The sequence below is a fragment of the Bombus pyrosoma genome, linkage group LG3 (assembly GCF_014825855.1).
Source record: "Bombus pyrosoma isolate SC7728 linkage group LG3, ASM1482585v1, whole genome shotgun sequence".
In the NCBI taxonomy this organism is placed as follows: domain Eukaryota; kingdom Metazoa; phylum Arthropoda; class Insecta; order Hymenoptera; family Apidae; genus Bombus; species Bombus pyrosoma.
The window spans coordinates 3,647,486-3,667,609 of record NC_057772.1 but is presented as its reverse complement, the minus strand read 5'-3'; the positions used below and the strand labels follow the sequence as shown (position 1 = coordinate 3,667,609).

Here is a 20,124-nt window from a genome sequence, read left to right as displayed (position 1 = left end):
TACCACATTAATAACACTGTGATTCATTTCCGTGTACGAGATTATTTGTCAAGAAAGGTTATGCTTATTTACGAAGAAACCGACAAACAACTGTATCACAAACAAGTACAATATTCTATTGCAGAAGAAATACTTGAATACTTATAAACACGGTTCACCAGCCTTTTTGAAATATAAAAAGTTTAACTTGGCACTGCGCAAAGAACGCCGTCAACTTCAGGTGGCGCACAATTTGCTGCACTCCTCCAAATAACCTTGTTACATTATTGTTCGAATGGTGAATTTACAAATTTATATAACAAATAAATTACGGGTGGTAAAATATATTATTAGCTATGCTGTTACATGGGTAACATGTACACCATAAAATTGCAATAAACGTAATTTTATTTGTAATCAATAAAGATAAGATTTGGCAATAGGTCGTATCGAATTAAAGTGTGAAAGAGAAAAATACGCATTATGTATTCTTAATAACATCTACAACTAAACGTAACAGTGAAATGTGAATAACACGATTGTTTGTAATGCGTTTCTATATATTGATAAATACCGCTTGGTTATTAGTGGTGACAGGACCTAACTTAACATGAGGTGAAACTAGGTCCATAAAAATTTCAGTTGATATTAACTGCATTTTGCAAAAATATTGCACGATGGAAGCTCATGAGAATGAGCAGTATGTTACATTTCCCCTTTCAGAGGTACACGATAGTATACAGGATAATATTATATCTCATGAAGAAATATGTGAACCAGTTGACGAATGTGTTCTACAAGAAGGACTCACTGAAGTATCTGTTACAGACGTTAATTCTAGTATCACAGAAGCACAGGTTGCGGTTGAGATTTTAGCAAAACATTCCGACGAGGAAGATAAAAATCGTGTAGTATATCCTATATATATTAAAGAAGAAGAGCAACATCAATATACATCTGGCGATGATGAATCGATGGCTGTGGAAGCTCTACGACAGCTTGGAGGCATGTATCCTTGTTTCGAAGACAAAAAAGTATGTTCGCGTTGTGCAAACATGTTCACACAAGCTGAGTTAACAAAGCATCGTACTACCTGTTCTGCTAGTAAATTATCATGTATTACTTGTGGAGAAAGATTCGAAAGAAAAATAGATTTAAACAATCATATAGTTTGTCATCAAGTAGATCGCCCACATGCTTGTAGAACTTGTGGCAACTTGTTTCGTTCAAAGAACAGTTTAAGATGTCATATGTTGCAAATGCACCAAGTGCAAAAACCTCATAAATGCACCATATGCGGAGCAGATTTTCAAAGGCCTTCTAGTTTATCCAATCATATGAAAATTCATACGTATGTTGCTGGACGTGCCATTATGCAATCGCAGAGCGATAATGTATCACAGTCAGAGGAAACATTCAGAAAATGGCCTGAAAATATGACAGAATCCCAAAATAATCAAGTGCCATCCTCGTCTGTACAAACGGTTCAAAGCTATGATACAGTTCAATGGACAGTTCCATCTTATAACTTTCAAAGTGAGCAGGCAGCAGTTAATTCAATATCTAATCCTGAGGAGAAAATAGACACTTTACATGAATTTACTGTAATGCCAAATGGAGAAGTAACACAGTTTGAATATACTCAACAAAATAATATAAATAATCAAGTCAATCAGCAATACAATCTTTCATTAAACTCATTTAATAATGCTGATACAATGGTGAAAGTTGAAACTTTATCGTATAATAGTGAAGATAGGAAGAATTATATAGAAGTTGAAACAAATGGTACAAAACAGCATACTTGTAGACATTGTGGAATTAGTTTTTCTCGTGCAACAGCATTGGTATCCCATGAGAAAACTCATACATCTAAAAATTGGAACATGCCAATTGAATGTGAGTATTGTGATAAACAGTTTCAAGATGGCAATCACTTAGCAACTCATCAAACAACTTGTGCGAAGAAACTAATGCAAAATAATGTTGAACAAGGTACACCTAATAATAAATGGGGTAAACATGCATGTTCTGAATGTGGCAAAAAATTTACAACCAAACAAAAAATGTTCAGGCATCAGTGGATTCATAGAAAAAAAACACATTCTTGTGAAGTATGTGGATCCCAATTTGAAAAGCAAAATCAATTGGATGAACACAGATTATCGGCTCATCCTGGAGACTCTCCATTTACTTGTACAGAATGTGGTAAAAGTTTTGTATCACGTCAAGGACTTTGGGAACATGGTAGAACACATGCTGGGAGCCCCGCACATTTTCATTGTGATACATGTTCCAAAACATTTTCATCAAGACAGGGATATTTAATACACCATAGAACTCATACTGGAGAAAGGCCATATGGTTGTAAATTTTGTTGGAAAGCGTTTAGAGATGGTGGAACTTTAAGGAAACATGAACGTATTCACACAGGAGAGAGACCTCATGTTTGTCCTCTATGTTCAAGAGCATTTAATCAAAAAGTTGTTTTAAGAGAACATGTTCGATGGGTTCATGCAGCAGGAAAAAATGAAACTGAAGTAACTGGGCCCCCTTTTTCCTGTCCTATATGTGGTGCTTTAAATCAAGATCGGGATGAATTATGTGCACATATCGTTAAACATTCAGATCAAATGATTGCAGAAGCAAAAGCTAAAACAAACAATAATGCACCAAAAACCAAACCAGTTAAGAAAAAATCAAAGGTGTCTGCAAATACATATTTACAAGGAAAACAAGTAGCTGGAAATCTTATAATTCCTAAATCAGAGGAAACTGAAGCACTTTTGTCTATTACAGAATCAGCTAAATCAGATGACCAACAAATTTTAAGTGATAAACAAAATAATACTTTCCTTGTAGTTACTACAGAAAAACGTGATGAAAATTATATTGCAATATCTGAAATTAAATCTGAAGACGTACAATTATTAGTTGATGAAAAACAAGATGAAAATATTCATATTTCACAAGCTAATCATAGTCACAGAGAATCTTTAAATACAACTCGCATAGTTTCTACAGAACAAGAAGGAAGTGCACTTCATACCACAAGCAGTCATAATGAAATAACTACAATGCATTTAATACAGACTTCAAAGCAAACAAATACTTTACATTTAATATCAAAGCAAAATGAATCGTTGCCTGTTTTGACACTACCAAATCCTCAGAGTCATGAAAATTTTTCCAGTCAAATTGCACAAATAAGTAATGATGATTTACCAATGGATATGGTAACTCACCATTCAACTAGGCAAAATCAAGATATCAAGAATCACAGCGAAGTTGGACAGGAATCGTTAATACAGGAGGGAGGATCCCAAACGGCTGTAATACAAGTTGTACAATATCACCAGCAAGACAGTGACGATGGAGAAGAATTAGTCTGTGGTATTTGTGGAGAAGATTTTAATGATAAAAATGTGTTGATGGAACACGTTAAAATTCACATATAATTATTGTTACTTTATTACTATCCAAGTTTGTGATATTCTCATGCTATTAATGTGGCTATCTAGAAAATAACAAATTTGAGGATTCCTTATGTTATTGAAAGGAAAAAAAAAAACTAAATATAACTTTAAGTATCGTTTCCAATAGTAGTAGTAAAGCACCAATCTTCTATGTGTCTTACAAATGCACTGATATTAAAAAGAAACAGGGAATTTCAATGATATTTATACATTTTTAATTAATTTGTTTTTGTTTCTTCAAAATGCTTTTGCACATTTAGATCATACATTATACATGTGGTAAAATAATGTGTATCTTTTAAAATAAAATACAGATAAAGATTATATATTATGTAAAGCACATTACTGATTGTCTTAAAGATTTAAAAAAGAGACATATCGTAAGAAAACAATCTCAAGATTATATATCTCTGCTTTGATGCAATTTACGAATTGTTTGATCTTGAATTTAAATATCATTTTTCGATACCTAAATTATAATTAAGTCAAATGACACTTAAGATGTAGAATGTGTGGTGCGATAAAAAAATAAAATGCATTTTATTTTCTACATTTACTTTATATTAAAACACTTTTCTTTTTAATACCGCATCGTGTAAATTTATCCTTCACCCTTCGCATTTGTATTACCGCGCGTTTTGCCAGTATGAAGTTAGGAACCAAACTCACCACGTGTTGTTGTTGGGTCAAAATACAAGTGTGTATTATTTTGTGACGGAAACAGTTATAATTCATAATTACATTTTATATCATTTTATAACGTGTTAAGTGATTTCAATAAGTCTTTACTAAATCCGCAGAAAAGCAGCCGACAAAAAAGTAAGTATTAATATTTTTAAAAATAAGAAAATACACACATACACGTGTTTTTATTCGTTACAAAGTATGATACTATTCTTTATAGAAGAATTTTTTTATTATATATCTATAAATATAATTAATTTTGACATATATCGTTATACTCTCTAATATTTGTTTAAATTTTGTTTAGCATTAAATTCTAACCTATATTTGGCATTAATATATTTCTCCCGCGTTTGTAATCAGTTCGACGAAGCATTTCTAAGGCGTTTGTGTCTTGTACTTCAAACGCAAGGTAAAAGAATTTATAAAAGAAAGCGTACTGTAATTACATAAAAACAAATTTAGTTAAGCCTTATTAGATTGAAGTGGAAAAAGAAAACGCTCTGATAAATTTTTCAATCTCAAACATTAAAACGAAATGTGTTCATAAGGAGAAGAGGTTATGTTGCCGCAACATTATTTCAATTGAAGCATAATAGTATAGTAGAATATAGTAAGAAAACTTTTTAAAGTTTTTAATCAAGATATACAAATATGCCAACTTGGAATCAAATTCAAGCTCAACTACGAAATCCGAATAATCCAGTGGTATTTTTTGACGTATCTGTAGGCACTACAGAAATCGGACGAATGATTTTTGAGCTTTTCGAAGATGTTTGTCCAAAAACATCAGAGAATTTTCGACAATTCTGCACCGGAGAGTACAGAAAAGACGGTGTATCTTTAGGTTTTAAAGGTGCCATATTTCATAGAGTCATTAAAGACTTCATGATCCAAGGCGGTGATTTTGTAAACGGCGATGGTACTGGAGTCATAAGCATCTACGGTGGTGGAACATTTCCTGATGAAAATTTTACATTAAAACATGACTCACCTGGATTGTTATCCATGGCCAACAGTGGCAAAGATACTAACGGCTGTCAATTTTTCATCACTTGCGCCAAATGTAATTTCTTGGATGGTAAACACGTTGTTTTTGGAAGAGTTATCGATGGACTTCTAGTTATGAGGAAAGTAGAGAACGTTCCCACAGGGCCAAACAACAAACCAAAAATTCCTGTGACGATATCTCAGTGTGGACAAATGTAATAGTTAACTAATTATATTTTATACTTTTAAATGTAAGATATGCTATAAAAAAGTTTGTCATATTTCTGCAGAATGAGGGTACTATTTTATAATCGTATACCTTTTCCCATTTTAATATTTAAATAGTTTTTAGTACATATATTTCAATAAGCTATAATTATAGCCTAAATTGGTAATTATGATTGTAATGATTTACTTCGAAGCTGTCTGCATCTTACATTGCCTTCAGGTATCTTACGATTTCCTACTAATAGAGATTGCCTATCAAGACCTGCTTAATTGTACTTAAAAGTTAATAAGTTGCATCTTGATCGACGGATTGATAACTTTGAGGAACTAAAGCCGTGATTAAAAATTCTTGATACGATAAAAATAAAAAAAAGTTATCGTTTTACGAATTTCAATTTTATTCCGTTAAACTTACATATGAAATAAATAGTCATTAATATAATCTACATTGTATTGGATTGGATAAAAATCCAAACACGTTTGAAATATCAATGTGACTTACAACTCGAATCGATCTTCTCAGAAGTAAAACACCCAAAGTAAACACGTGTAATGTGTGTATGATCTAACACTATGATCAGCGTCGACTGACAAAATTCCAACCGTAAATGTTTAGGTCTTCATTTCGTATCTAATTTACAGTAATCTAATCGAAAACTATCCTTTATTCGTACATAATTCGTTCATGGAATAATTTAATATTATATCTATTAATAGCCTAAGAGACAATCGATGTACTTAACAGTGAGTCTTATTTCTGCCTAGCTACGTATTCATTTTTTTCCTTTTTAATATGTTCTGAATTGTTACACGAATCGATAAATTGCTTATACTACGAACAATTATTTCTCTTCTATTTTATCGGGCACGTTTATTATATCGTTTCTCAATTGCAAAACTAGTACAGTTTATTCGAACAGTTATTCTCGTCAGCACGTAATCTCTTGCTTTGGTTGGTTGCGGAATAAATACGAAAATAAATTCCAGTTGCACTTACGTTGCATAAAATCGTGCGTAGAAAGGCAAATTCCCAAACGATTTACCAACATCTCGAAAAATGGTTTCCAGTAAACTTCAGTAAATAAAATGTGTCAATGTCTCAAACGATGACCAGTGTGCAATGCACTAGATCGAGAACACCCTTCAGACTTTCTTCGTCCATCATTCTCAATAAATACCTTCAGAATCATTTCTATCGGACGAAATTTCCAGTTTATCGTAATTCGAAGGAAACTTATCTCGGTCGCAAAGATTTGCTCGTTCCCTAAAAAACAACAATATGATGAACGGAGTTGCGATATTCCAAACAAGACCGGCCGGTTTCGAGAGGCATTCCTATCACATAATTCACGAATCATCTGGATATCATCATCGGGATCGTCACGACCTGAAAAAACATTACACCGATCATCATCGTCAGCAGCTCACGGCAACGATAGCAGTTGGTCCCTCCTCTTAGGCACCGTGAGCTGAGGTGTGGTCTACCTGCTGTTGCAGAACACGTCTTCCTCAATGGTATCGACCTGCGAGTTATCATCGACGACCATGATGGGTGTAGCACCGTCGTGGAGACTCGATTTCGAAATGGATCTTTTGTAAACGTCCCTCGTCACGCTCCTGGTGAAGCTGAACTTTCGTACCAGCTTTTTGTCCAATGCAGCGGGACTCTTTGGTCCCTTCGCCCTAAATTCGTCTTCTGTTCCTTCGTAATGGGCGAGCATCACCTCCGTCGCGTGTTCTTCGATCACGTCCACGGCATAATCGATATCATCGTCAGTAGCATTTTCCTTGATCACGCAGAATCTCAAGATATACTTTCCCATGACTCTGGCTGGGATCATATGAAGTCTGCCGGATGCGTTAATATTCGCCAACAATTCCTGATTGATCTCATCGCTCTCCTTCAGTCTGAAGCAGACCAGACCAACTCTCACATCGTTAGTGATCTCGAATCTCTTGTCCCTTCTCATCAGAGTCTCGAACCGTCTCGCCAGCCTGATATGGTTCCTTATGTACTTCTGCAATCCTGTAATTCCATACGATCTCATCACGAACCACAATTTCAACGCTCTGAATCGTCTGCTCAAAGGAATTCCCCAGTGGCGATAATCGATAGATTCTCCGGATCTAGCGTGCTGAAGGTACAATGGATCGACGACGAGCGCCGACGTGAGTTTCACTCGATCCCGTACCCAAAGGCAGGAACAGTCGAAATTAACGAGCAACCACTTGTTGGGATTCGTGTTGAACGAGTCTGCGTGCTCGATACCCGTCATCAACGGCCTCATTTCCGGGCAAATGAACGCGTTCCCAGCGTAAGCACCGTCCACGTGGAGCCACATGTTAGGATGCAGTTTGCACACTGGTCCGATTTCGACTAAATTATCGAACGCACAGGATCCGGTAGTGCCAAGAGTGGTGGAGACATAAAACGGAACCAAACCGTTTGCCACGTCTTCGCGGATCGCAGATTCCAGTCGCTTACCTCGCAAGGAACCTTTTTCATCTGGTTCTAGAACTCGAAGCTTCACCAAACTGATCATCGCTGCCTTTTCGACGCAGGAATGAGCTTCTGTGGAACAATAGGCGACCAACCGTGGCAGAAAGGCCGAGTCCTCGGTGTTCGGGTCTTGCTCCTTCAAGGTTCGAATCGCTTGGGTACGTGCCGCTAGCATGGTGACCAGAATACACTCGGAGGCTGACCCTTGTATCACTCCACCACCTTTCGAGCTTTTGTGTTCAGCTAGGAACTCCGGTGGTAGGTCTATCGCTTTTGCGTACCAGTCGAGTACGATCGTTTCCAGTTCCGTGCAGGCAGGACTCGCCGCCCAAGAGAAACCTATGCACCCGATTGCGTCCGACAGCATGTCCCCGAGGATCGAAGGGAACGAGTTACCCGCTGGAAAGTACGCGTGAAAACGTGGATGCTGCCAGTGTGTGATCTGTAAACCATCATCCGTGTTCTCTCAGTAATCAACGTTTGTATTGGACGTAAAGATTTGTAAAAAAAAATATTTTTATACGAATTTTTCAATGTCGAGGTATGAATTTTAATACTTCGCAACACACGAACATTAAATTAGCAAAGAAATATTGGAAATAGGACGATCTAACGATAATGAAAAGTGTTATTTTATGATCGACCAGGTTTTTCCTATTTTTTTTAGTATTCGTGAATATTATTAACATCGAAAGAGGTCGGAATCAACGAAGGGGGATCGATAATCGAGCCCATAGTTGACACTCACCCCGGGCATTATTTTGCTGTCGACGTCCCTCATTATGGCATCCCATGATTCCCCTTTTGCTGGAGCTTCTTTGGGAAGTAGGGGCCTTAGATACCCTGGATCCACGTTCGCCGTCACCCTCTTTCCCTCCAAGGTGCGGAGATACTCGCAAATATACTCGATCATCTCCTTGCCACGTACTTGAAACTCATCGATGTTCATGATAATTGCCGGCTGGAATGTAATTCGAAGGAGAGACGGGCTAGTGCGTGCCAATGAAACTCATGTTTGATTAAGCACGTTCTCGGCTAAATCGTGTGTACGTGATCGTGACATTTTTCACCGCCATTTATCGGGACTACAGACGAATTAAACGTCATTCGCGAGCAAAGAAATACCTGGGATGAAATATCTTCTTTACGTGTTATCTTTTCTTTACGGTACTTCTCTTTGTTGCTTTTACTTTTCCTTTTCCGAAAGATTCCAAAAGAGTTCGTTGCGCCCTATTTCTCAAACTACTCTACGATTTCGATTTTTCGAAATATCGAAGCGTTTTTTCACTCACTTTTTCTTTTCGATTAGCGGATAGAAAATCCGATCCACTTTGAAGATATAACACTCGAACGTTCGAATACGTTTCTCTTGGAGAAGGAATTTGAAAATGGTCGTTTGAGTTGTTTCAGAACATGATCCCACTTGGAAGGAAACGCGTAACAGGTTTGTCCCGCGTTGGAACCGAGACTGGTGGCACCTGGCATAGCGCCGGTCAGTTTTATGCGCGCCTCCTCTTCGTACATCCCTGCCTCACGCAGATAAAATTAAGGCGGAGCTTCGCCTATCGTGAAAAATATTAACTTACCTGCTTCATTCTGGATTACGACACTGGCGCCTACTGTAACGCTTCTTACGTAAATGCCTGCTCGAAAAAAGGGATCACACCCCTTCGAAATTTTTCTCCAACCCATAAAATTCGCCATAGTTCCACTCAACCAATTTAGCAAGCGCATTTTCCCTCCCACGTGTGACGTGATAATTCATTCTTTCCCTCAAATGCCTACACCGGTACACTTACACCTTCCTTATAAAAAAAAAAGTGATACGATTTTTAAAGAATTGTTAATTTCCTCGCTCGAACATTTTTTTTTTTTTTTTTTACTAAATTTCAATGCATTTTGCAATTTATACCTAAAATATTTCACTAAAAATTATTTCATCCGAAAATATCTCCATTACTGTCTTAATTATTTTCTCAGAAAAGGAAACAACAACAATTGAAATTTCTGGCATGTTTCGTACCGGTCGTTCGAAGAGAGTTAATTCGACGATTAGAAAATCGATTGCCACCCGCGCAGATAGTCGTCGCGGATCGATGCCAAAAATCTGAACGAAAATTCGTAAGAAGGGTGGTCGACATCAATGGTGATGTATCGAGGGGGTCGCTGCTTGAATAAGCCAGCGTGTGTTGTCGATGATGCACGGGGAGTAAACTCGCCCCCTCCTCCCCCGTTTATAAATAGACGTTTACTCTTCACCTACATTTACAACACCCCGTAGAAGCGGTGACAGGTCACCGCTCAATCTTTGTAACACATACAAGCAGACACATGGCGAACACCATTTTCTCTCTCGCCACTACCTTCACGCATGGTCTGCTCGCGACCGACGTTTTCGAATTGGATTCTCGATCGAGGGTGTCGATACGATTGCCATCCAGTTCGAATTAATTAATTCCACCACTGATCCCCTTTTTTCCGCCGGCCATTGTCCATTTGACTCGCGTTAGCTTCGGGCAAGTTGCCGATCAAAAAACCGCTATACATATCCCAAACGATTGGAAAGCTGCCTTTCCGAGGAGATCGAAGTAAATTGAATTCATAGCTTAAAACAATTAAACGTAATTTCTATAAGGAGGAAAAGAAGTATGTTCGATCTATCGTTGAATTGTTGTTTTCATATTTTGCTCTATTTATTATCGAATTATTTAGTTGGTTAGAATTTGTAGGTGTTGAATCTTTTACCAAAGAAGAAAGAAAAAAGGTAGAAGTATTCTCGTGATAGGTTTTTCTTACAATAAGTTACGCTCGTCTATTTTTCGACATTAGGGACTATCCTTTGATCTCTGTTAATATGCAACAGCCTACGTAAGGGATAGTATTTGTCGCTCGTTCAATTACCAATATTCTGCCAATGATCGACATTATCGACAGTTTCCCCTTCTCCGGTGAACCAATTTACAATCACGCGTTTTCGCTTGACGTAGCATCTTTCGGCGGCTGACGCCTGAGCCACGTGCGACGTTTTCGTTTTTACAACGAGATCCAGTTTTCGCAAATGAGTTCTACGGAAATGGAAACGAAACGAAATTGAATATAAATGTCACTGGATACTTAGAAGAGAGAAAAAGAGAGAGAACGATATTCGAGCAAACGGTCCAGGTACATCGTTCACCCTCGTGACCCCAACCTTTTCGATCGTGTAACGAATAGCTTTTTATGACCTTTTTTCGATATTCCCGCGACACGAGTTTCCGTTTCATGTTTTTTTATTCCACCCTTCCCCCTCGCCCTTCCTAACTCCATGTCCGGGCCAATTCACAGACATCTCTGTAACGACAGAAAACAATTACGATTGCGGATGATGTGGTGAATAATTGGAAATACCATGGTTTCTGTACTTGAGGAAATCCATTTTACTATATAGAGCACGCTTTATATACCATATATGTAATGTATATTGGATAGAATAATATGTTACATACGTAGCGTGTTTCACGTGGTACACGATTCTGTCGCGATCCAAAGAGAGCACACTTATATAAACAGATCGATAAGCAAGTAAAGATGATGTACTTATATCTATCGAGCCGCTTCCTTCGGTCGAGCCGTGAACGCGAAACTTTGCAACTACTGCACACAGTCCCGAAGGGCCGACTAAACAGGCGACGAAAAACGATGCCACGATCAAACAGGGTCGTCGATCAATTTCGACCATATTTTCATTCGTCGACTGTTGCTGAGCAATTTTAAGGGAATTTTCTTGTTCGAAGAATCTTGCACCGTTTCTTTTCAATCGACGATTCCGTCGGCAGTATCCGTACGTGGTTCGATTGCGAGAATCGTTGTTGCTTCGTTATTTAAGTTTCATTCCTGTCGATGTATCTGGAGAAACTTTCGAAACTTTAGAGGAAAAAAAAAACGACGAAGGATCGGGCAAGGTTTTACGCTCTGCCATTTGGCGATCTTCCACGGGACGGCGAAGCGGATGGCGATGGATCCGGACTGCATCCGTTGCTGCTTCCGCGACGACTTCCGGTACCGCTTGCTTTCAGCCGTACCATGGTATCCAGATGACGAAATCTAAAATTATTTCTTTCGATTAATAAGAAAACACGATGTAAGGACAATTTCGAATATTCGATGTAAATGGAAAGCTTCAATCTCGTTATAAGAAAGAAGAAAGGTGTGAAATATCGTTTTAAAGAGAAGAAGAGAAGATAAAATAGAAATTTGCAGAATATTTTCCAACGTGCCTAAGAGATAGTTCGCTAGTATCGGCCGCGTCCTTCATCAAATACGCCAGTGGCCACGATATCCACGAACGTCTACCGTCAGACATACTAAATCAGTGATTTTGTTAAATCTCTGTAATCCATTTTAAGGATACACCAATGTCTTACGTTGCGCTGTTCGTAGGATTCGAACCGATGCCACCGATGGTTGCTTGAGTATCGAGCTTTCCCCCTGTCCTGTTCGGCGTCTTCGTAAAACCAGGCTGAATCGCAGGATCAGACACCATGCGGACGAAGAAGGACCTTCTTTGCTCCAAAGTGGCTCTCTTCTTCTCCTCGAGCATTTTCCTCTGTGTCAGCTCATCCATGACATCCTGCAATTGAAAATAAAGCAAAGATACACGTAATACGCAAGAACATTCAATGAGCGAAACGAAATTCCAATTCAAGAGATTTCGCTCACCTTGGACTCTAACAACTCGGCTAAATAATCCGTGATTATGCTCCACGCTATGTCTACGATATAAAAATAAGAATTGAGTAATAGAGTAAAAATTGAGTAAAAGAAACGTGTAAGAATGGTATTATCAAGCAAGATATTGCTAACCAACGTCAGAAGCGGTGGCATTCGGCGCAGCAAGTGCGAAACGAATCGTGAAGCGTTGATTCACTCTGGCTGGCACCATATGCAGCTTTCCAGAATCATTGATAGCACTAAGAAGCTTCTGATTTAGCTTGTCGGTGCCTTTTGCTCGGAAACAAACCAGGCCCAACTGAAAACCATTTAATACAATAAAACTTGGTAACGCGATAAACCATGGCTCCAAGCCTTAAGCCACTGCTATCTTCGTATTGTCTTCGCGAGTCGCTCACCACAACTTCGTTACAGAGCTCGAATCTCGAATCCTTCCTCACCAACGCCTCGAATCTTTTCGCCAATTGAACGTGATTTCGAATGTAGGCCTGCAAGCCGGATATCCCGTAGCTTCTCATCACGAACCACAGCTTCAAGGAACGAAATCGTCGGCTCAGTGGTATGCTCCAGTGTCTGGGGAAACAAGGAATTAAAAATAACGGATGCTGAATGAACAAACGATGCTTGTTTTTTTTTTTTTTTTTTTTTTTTTTTTTTAATGAAATAAACAACGTCGATGAAATCGATAGTACCTATAATCGATGGCTGTATCCGCGTGAGTATGCTGCAGGTAAAGAGGATCGACGACGAGCGCGCCAGTCAACTTGAATCTATCACGAACCCAGAGACAGGAACAATCGAAGTTCGTTAATAGGAATTTGTTCGTGTTGGTGTTGAAAGAATCTGCGTATTCAATACCAGCCATCAGGTACTTTAGTTCAGGACAAATGAACGAGTTGCCTGCGTAAGCCGCATCCACGTGTAACCATACCTATCGACAGACATAATACAAATTTTAGGGCTGAACATACGCGATAATGTAGGTTGAAAATCATAGATATTCTTACGCCTGGATATTTTTTACAAACTGGACCGATTTCCCTGAGATTATCGAAGGAGCAACAAGCAGTTGTGCCTAAAGTAGTAGAAACGAAGAAGGGGATGTATCCTTCGGCTGTATCAGCTTCGATTGCCTGAAGAAGATTGCACGATGACGAAGAAGAAACTTTTAATCAAAATTGACACGTTTGCTATATCACTTTCGCGTATATAACTTGCTAAAACTCACGGCGATACGTACAAGTGAAGATTACGAGAATTTTCTAACGCAATTCAATCACCAATTCTCTGTGGTAGCGAACGTGTTAGATATAAATATAATCCGGAGGAAAAATTCTACCTGACGCAAAGTTTCACCACGAAGAACGCTCTTGTCGTCGGGCTCCAAAATCCTTAATTTTACGAAGCAGATCATCGCGTCCTTTTCGACGCAGCTGTGACTTTCGCGACTACAGTAAGCCATTAACTTTCCTAAAAGAGCAGTTTCGTCCAAATGTGCGTGAGCAGGTAACTCTTTTAATCTACCAATAGCTTGAGCTCTTGCTGCCAGCATACACACTAAAACACACTCCGAAGCTGAGCCCTAAAATTCGTTTAACTGTTATCTCATTGCCTACGATTTATATGTAACGATTACGTTATTTAATTAATCCAGCAGAAAGTGTTTAATTCTCGCGAAATATCAAAATATTTACTTGTATCACACCGCCTCCTTTGCTGCCAGGGCTAAAATAAAGAAAGTCCGTCGGCAGACCAATGGCTTTGCCTGCAATTTAGTATACCCGATGATATTCGTTCTGTAATACCTCATATAAATTCGATTGATATTTAATGGAATAATATTGAATTACCGAACCAGTCACAGACTATCGTCTCGAGCTCCGTGCAGGCTGGACTGGCCGCCTAGAACAAATAAAACGTCGAAATACAGAAATGAACGAACAAACAGACTTGAACGATCCGTCAAGTCTTTCCAATCCATGTTCATACCCTGATCTTCGCGAGAAAATTGAATTTCGTGTATGGATGCGACCTCAGCATCCTCGGAAATGTTATATTCGTAACATATAACAGAGATGTTACATACGTAACGCGGATTTTAAGTAATTTTCTCTAAAGAAAGAAGAAAAGATATTGAACTCACCCATGAAAATCCAATACAACCTATTGCATCCGACAACATATCGCCAAGAATCGATGGAAAAGAATTTCCAGCTGGAAAGTACGCGTGAAACCGTGGATGTTGCCAGTGAGTTATCTATAAATATTTTCCTCTTTTTATCCAAAATTTACACGTTGTTCTTTTTTTTTTTTTTTTTCATTCTCGAAATCTTAAAATTCTTTCATCACTCGTAGACATTATCAGAGTCACGGAGAATGAAAAGTGATTCTCCTTTTCACTTACTCCGGGCATGATCTTCGATTCGACGTCCCTCATGATGTCCTCCCAAGGTTCAGGTTCCCGCGGTGCTTCCGATGGTAGGAGGGGCCTCAAATATCCGGGGCCAACGTCCGGTGTTACTCTCCGGTTGTGAATATTACTCATGAATTCGCAAATGTACTCCACCATCTCCTTGCCACGCATGCGAAACTCCTGAATGTCCATGATGATCTGTTTGGCCCTTGAAAACCTTCGGATAGAACGTGATTTCGTTTACCATCACAGTTATCACGAATTTATTTGCTTTTTCTACTTTCTAGTTAATTCGGTAATAGTACGTGTCACAAGCTCGATAGGGATGAACCCTTTTCCACTCTGTATCTGCCACTAAATGCAACACGATTAATTCGTCAATGAAATTAAAGAAATTGGTAAACGCAGAATTACATAGACACTCTTACTTTCAGCAACTTCAAAATTACAATCTTCCTATTCATTTGCGAAAGGAAAATTTGAATATTTTGCTCATCGAAAGCGCGAACTTTCGTGTTCCGCCTTTATCATTCGTTCTCGTCGAACGTATAATATATGGATTTGCCGGCTACGTTGATGGTTCGCACTGAACGCATATATACGTCGGTGGTCGACAAAGGGATGAACGATACGATAAAGATATTACAGAAACTTTCTTAGTTTCACTGGAACAACACGTCGAATAAAGACAACTAATTCGTGAGAACATTGATGAATCCAGAATTGTATTCGCTCGAAGGATCAACCCTCAACACAGACACTCTTGCTTCCTTAAAAACGTAAAAAAATTACCGCGGTTATACGATCTCGTTATACGATGCGAAAAGATGTTTGGATATATTTTGTAATTTCACTTTTTGTCACGATCGGAAGGACTTGAATGAAAATTCGTAGTCCCCACGCGGAAGACCGTCCTACCTGTTGCTAGCGACGACGACGACGACGACGACGACGAAGATCGTAAGGTCCAACCGGTGTACGTTGAATGAGCCACGACCGAACAATCCGCACTTTCGCCTACCACCGCGGATATATCGAGGATCCAGGCAGCGAGGATTCTTCAATTCCTGCGCAAACGCGTCCTTCCGTGCGATCTTCTTAGCGGATCCTCGAAAGGACGAGCGGGAGAAATGGGTGGATCTATGTATGGCTAGGAACGCAATTTCCGTTAAAGGGAAGATTGAAATAGACACATAAGGGTACCGACTCCCCTTCGTTCAATCAGTAACCTCATGCTTGCTCTTTGTTACGAAACTTTAACGGCTGCGCCTAATCAAAATCGCCTATTCTTTGAAAACTCGTTTTTGCTTCTTTACCGGTGATAATTTTGATAATATAGATCGTTAGATTGGACAGAATTTTACGAAGGGTGACACGTGCTTCTGATAGACTTCAGAAAGGAAGAAGCGTCTAGGAGGTGTCCTTGAACGGTAATGAACTTGACGATGTTCCATAGACGATTCCAGAAAGTGATGTAATGGTAGACTTTATAATTTACCGTCGCATCTGTGACACTCACTGATTACGTAGTTTATCGTTACGTGTATTATGAATGAAAGGAGCACGATTTCTTAACAAAACAACGAGTTCTAACGAACGAAGTTTAAGAACGTTGTTTAAGAAGGCATCGTTGGATGGTTGTTTGATTTCGTAATAGGTCATACGATGAAATAGGGAATAGGAAGGTCTTCGCGCGGGGGAACTTCATTCTACAGGTCGATTGACTCGGAAATGTTCATACAATCGTTCGAGGGAGCGTAGTTCTCCTCCGGGGTATTGGAGGAAAACTTCTGAAAACGGCTTGCGCCGTTCATTGGCGATGAAATCGTTGAGCGTCTTCGCCATAGAAGAGTTGGCCACTCGAATAAATTGGAAGCAAGGCTTCTGAGCGCCTGATGGTTTATTACGGTGGGAAAAGAGCGCGTAGGTATGATGGTTAAAAAGGTGTCAGACGCAGAATATCTCGTCCCCTCTCTCTTTAAAAGTCGTAGCGATGCAGCTGCACCAAAAGTGGTCGGAACTCCTTGACCTTTCGTTCTCTCGGTCTCTCGTTTAGAGAATCCCCTGATACATCAAGAATCTCGTCAGATCTCCCGTCACGTCGAAATTAGTTTCTTTCGTTGCTCGAACAAAACATATCGGATCGAATAGCGAGAAACACTCGATGACTAAGAAACAATGTTTCTAACTAGTTCACCGACATCGATGAAACACATTTCCTCGTTATAGATTGAACGATCAAACGCTGGAAATTCTGTTTACCATTAGTTCCTTTTAACAGGTTACTTTCCTTCTCTACAAAGTCTCGCACTAACATAGAAATCGTAATTCAACGACGTAAACGCGATGTTCTCGACTGTCTATCTGCCGCCATCGACGTGCACGAGCCTAACGTAACAGTTTCTGTATCCGATATAGGACAAATAATGATTTGTGACGTAGCGAACACTGAACTAGACGTACATCGAAAGCGTTCCGCTCCTAAATCTTTAATCGAAATCGATCGGAAAAAGTGTCAGTGTCTGTTCAACGAATTCTTCTGGATACGTGTACCGGTTTAATTCCCATAGATGAAGAAGTTGACGCGCGAAGAGACGACCAGAGGTTTTTCAAGGATCAAGGATCTTGATGAAATAACGTGAGAAGCGAATTAGTATCCAGCAGTGGAAGCACCCGTTTCGTTTCACATAGGCAAAACGACGCCCTTTAGGGATAAAAACGTTCATAATGCTGGAATGCAGGGGTGAGAAACTGATAGGGGTGCTTAATAATGCAATATGGCGTCGGGGAGTCGCGGCGCTATGCCGACTATGCCGCATACCACCACCATATACGCCTACACTGCGACCCCCTTACACCCTCCGTATTTGCCCCCGACTACGAACAAGCCACAGGGGTAGGGATGTACCGTGCAATCGAATGCTGATTGGAAAATATTGATGGAGTTTCCATAGGGGATCCCTCAGACCGCCGATGCTTTTTCCAAGTTCGCCTCGACATTCCAGAAATTACACTGAACGCCAACTTTCCAGAAACGTCCCAGTTTCATTCTGGGGAAGATTGATATTAATTGATGATCGTCGAATCGTATGTTGATTATCGAATATATAAAGTCTCGTTTTTTGAATGATTAATGATTGTTATAGTTAAATATTGATGTTTCAGGGTGAGATTTATTTTGTAGGTAGATTCTTTGTTCATCCTTCTAAGGATGTCTCAGTTTCGTGTTAAGGAGGATCGATATTAAGCGATGATCGTCAAATTGTCTCGATCGTTGGATCTATGAAATTTCATTTTCGAATGACAGAGGATTGAATACGAACGAATATGGTATTCGTTAATGCAAGATTTCTTCTATAGGTCTTTGTTTATTTTGTATATTGTGAAAATGGAATTTAAATTTTAAGACAATTGAGCTGTTATAAGTTTTCTGATACCATTGTTATATCGCTAAGCGACAAAACGTTGTAATCCAATATGTTATTTAAAAAATTATAATTAGCTTGTACTGTTTCAAACTTTAGTGTATTATATTCTACGCTATTATGCTGTCGCGTTCGTTCGTTAAAAAAGTGTATCTTGAAAGGATTAAATTGTTTTTAACAGAGTCAAGGTATCGGTATGGCTTTGGAGCGCCGTGTCTGACCAATGATGGTCATTTTCCACTTGAAACGCGACATATCGTTTAGACTGGCGTTGAATTACAAGTAACCGAAGAAAGTGAAATTTACTGTTCACTGAGATTGATTTTATCTTAATAAGAATAAGAATAAATGTACATTTAAGTGATTACACCTTCAATGGAAATAAGTTAATTTTTATTTATTAAATAAAATATAATCGAATTTGATGTAAGCCAAGTTCAAGATTAGCAACTTGAAGGAATTGTAGATATTTAAACATTCCTGTATGAGAGAAGAGAAGATAAGATAGGATGAAACCGAGAAAGGTTTATGTGCAGGACTGTACTCGGTCATTCCAAGTTCCATGAATGGTTCCAAGAATGGCACGCCAAAGAACCGATGCCTGCGGACTCATGACCTACTGGCAGAGAGACGTGGTCTCCTTCGCTCTTTCATGATTCTACCCTCGTAATAATTCTCTTTGAGATTACGAAAATCAGCAGAAATGTTTTTTCGAAATCTTAATAGATCGTAAAAATCTCAAATCAAATTTTCATTCAGTAACTGATTGATTTTCTTGCAGATGGTCCGACCAAAATTAAATAAATGGGTGAAAAATGTGGAACCTGAGCCAACAGATTCGGGGATTCCTATACCAGATTTACCAGAAAAATTTCTTCTTATGCAAGTAAATGTCGAAATAAAAGTTAATAAAAGATTAACAGTGCCAACATTTTCATAGCATGTTGTTTAATGGGAATTTTTTCAGGTAAGAAGTGGCTCGAAAATTAGAAATGTTCTCGATTACGCGTTGAAAGAATTCTCAAATTATAACAACGTTGTTTGGAATGCGGTAGGGAAAGCTGTTGGAAAAGCTATTTCCTGTGCGGAAATTTTCAAAACGAAAGAAAAAAACCTTCATCAGATCACTAAAATACGTTTTATACAGTAAGTTATACAACACGGAAAGAAATAATACTCTCTGTTCGTTTCTTAATTGAGGTATATGTATTATTAAAGGTCGAAGGAGTCGGAAAAGAGAAAGGAGAATGAAACCGCCGAAAATGTACAAATTTATCACGTCCCGGAAATATTTATTTTGCTTGCAAAAGAAGTAAAAGACACATCAGTGCTTGGGTAAATATTTATTTTGTAAAATTTGATAACCATATTGTTATATCATGTTCCTGACGTTAATGTATAGCTACCAGGCGCCTGGTGATAATGGAGAATTCTCAAACGGTCAAGAAATGAAAACCGAGTGCAAAGGTAAGAAACAGGAAGCAGGTAGTAATGTGACCCGCGTGGATGCTGGGGAATTCGCAGCTATGGGATTGAGGACTGGTCAAAAAAGGCCAAAGAAAGAGCAAACGAAAGGGCAAACAGAAGCACCACCAAAAAAGAGTAGGAAAAGAGCAAACGATGGTCGATAATACAAGCGAGAGAAATTAAATTGTATTGTATATAAAATTCAATTTGAAATAATAATATCGTATATAATCAGAGACAACAATTTTAAAT

The 20,124-nt window shown here is 38.8% G+C and overlaps 5 protein-coding genes across 12 annotated transcripts; 3 read left to right on the top strand and 2 right to left on the bottom strand.

Moving 5' to 3' along the window:
• Positions 1–2: 2 nt before the first annotated feature.
• Positions 3–3,448, top strand: LOC122577978 (zinc finger protein 420-like). The gene has a single exon (XM_043749757.1). The coding sequence runs from the start codon at positions 657–659 to the stop codon at positions 3,435–3,437; it is 2,781 nt and encodes a 926-aa protein (XP_043605692.1). The 5' UTR covers positions 3–656; the 3' UTR covers positions 3,438–3,448.
• Positions 3,449–4,134: 686 nt separating this feature from the next.
• On the top strand, positions 4,135–5,421 carry LOC122577986 (peptidyl-prolyl cis-trans isomerase H). Of its 4 annotated transcripts, none has more exons than XM_043749780.1 (3): positions 4,135–4,274; positions 4,447–4,551; positions 4,870–5,421. In XM_043749780.1, exon 3 carries the CDS (start codon positions 4,890–4,892, stop codon positions 5,346–5,348), a length of 459 nt encoding a protein of 152 aa, XP_043605715.1. In that variant the 5' UTR covers positions 4,135–4,274; positions 4,447–4,551; positions 4,870–4,889; the 3' UTR covers positions 5,349–5,421. The 4 variants fall into 4 exon arrangements, with proteins under 4 accessions (XP_043605715.1, XP_043605714.1, XP_043605713.1 ...); XM_043749779.1 differs by having other exon boundaries at positions 4,447–4,752; XM_043749778.1 differs by having other exon boundaries at positions 4,447–5,421.
• LOC122577985 (ribonuclease P protein subunit p25-like protein) lies at positions 4,144–20,108 on the top strand. The gene is made up of 5 exons (XM_043749777.1): positions 4,144–4,278; positions 19,187–19,291; positions 19,373–19,551; positions 19,624–19,740; positions 19,808–20,108. Exons 2-5 carry the CDS (start codon positions 19,187–19,189, stop codon positions 20,034–20,036), a joined length of 630 nt encoding a protein of 209 aa, XP_043605712.1. The 5' UTR covers positions 4,144–4,278; the 3' UTR covers positions 20,037–20,108.
• LOC122577983 (tyrosine decarboxylase-like) lies at positions 5,562–9,841 on the bottom strand. 3 transcript variants are annotated; one of them, XM_043749775.1, is made up of 4 exons: positions 9,150–9,841; positions 8,606–8,818; positions 6,843–8,299; positions 5,562–6,744 (listed from the first exon to the last, which is right to left on the bottom strand). In XM_043749775.1, the coding sequence occupies exons 2-4, from the start codon at positions 8,804–8,806 to the stop codon at positions 6,738–6,740; spliced, it is 1,665 nt and encodes a 554-aa protein (XP_043605710.1). In that variant the 5' UTR covers positions 8,807–8,818; positions 9,150–9,841; the 3' UTR covers positions 5,562–6,737. The 3 variants fall into 3 exon arrangements, with proteins under 3 accessions (XP_043605710.1, XP_043605709.1, XP_043605707.1); XM_043749774.1 differs by having other exon boundaries at positions 8,606–9,383; positions 9,444–9,840; XM_043749772.1 differs by having other exon boundaries at positions 8,606–9,840.
• Positions 11,256–18,924, bottom strand: LOC122577981 (aromatic-L-amino-acid decarboxylase). 3 transcript variants are annotated; one of them, XM_043749768.1, is made up of 15 exons: positions 17,243–18,924; positions 15,899–16,130; positions 14,972–15,197; positions 14,711–14,824; positions 14,418–14,469; positions 14,262–14,332; positions 13,907–14,149; positions 13,575–13,700; positions 13,260–13,498; positions 12,966–13,140; positions 12,700–12,865; positions 12,556–12,608; positions 12,261–12,466; positions 12,114–12,200; positions 11,256–11,940 (listed from the first exon to the last, which is right to left on the bottom strand). In XM_043749768.1, exons 1-15 carry the CDS (start codon positions 17,295–17,297, stop codon positions 11,802–11,804), a joined length of 2,184 nt encoding a protein of 727 aa, XP_043605703.1. In that variant the 5' UTR covers positions 17,298–18,924; the 3' UTR covers positions 11,256–11,801. The 3 variants fall into 3 exon arrangements, with proteins under 3 accessions (XP_043605703.1, XP_043605704.1, XP_043605705.1); XM_043749769.1 differs by having other exon boundaries at positions 12,114–12,185; XM_043749770.1 differs by lacking the exon at positions 15,899–16,130 and having other exon boundaries at positions 17,243–17,342.
• Positions 20,109–20,124: the final 16 nt, after the last annotated feature.

Coding starts and splice junctions, on each gene's coding strand:
- LOC122577985 (XM_043749777.1), top strand. CDS start 19,187: ATGGTCCGACCAAAATTAAATAAATGGGTGAAAAATGTGGAACCTGAG. Junction 19,292..19,372: donor AAAAATTTCTTCTTATGCAA/GTAAATGTCGAA, acceptor GAATTTTTTCAG/GTAAGAAGTGGCTCGAAAAT. Junction 19,741..19,807: donor AAAGACACATCAGTGCTTGG/GTAAATATTTAT, acceptor GTTAATGTATAG/CTACCAGGCGCCTGGTGATA.
- LOC122577986 (XM_043749778.1), top strand. CDS start 4,794: ATGCCAACTTGGAATCAAATTCAAGCTCAACTACGAAATCCGAATAAT.
- LOC122577983 (XM_043749775.1), bottom strand. CDS start 8,806: ATGAACATCGATGAGTTTCAAGTACGTGGCAAGGAGATGATCGAGTAT. Junction 8,300..8,605: donor ACAGCAAAATAATGCCCGGG/GTGAGTGTCAAC, acceptor GATGGTTTACAG/ATCACACACTGGCAGCATCC.
- LOC122577981 (XM_043749768.1), bottom strand. CDS start 17,297: ATGTTAGTGCGAGACTTTGTAGAGAAGGAAAGTAACCTGTTAAAAGGA. Junction 15,198..15,898: donor GTCGTCGTCGCTAGCAACAG/GTAGGACGGTCT, acceptor TTCTATCCGAAG/GTTTTCAAGGGCCAAACAGA. Junction 12,201..12,260: donor AATCCTACGAACAGCGCAAC/GTAAGACATTGG, acceptor TCACTGATTTAG/TATGTCTGACGGTAGACGTT.
- LOC122577978 (XM_043749757.1), top strand. CDS start 657: ATGGAAGCTCATGAGAATGAGCAGTATGTTACATTTCCCCTTTCAGAG.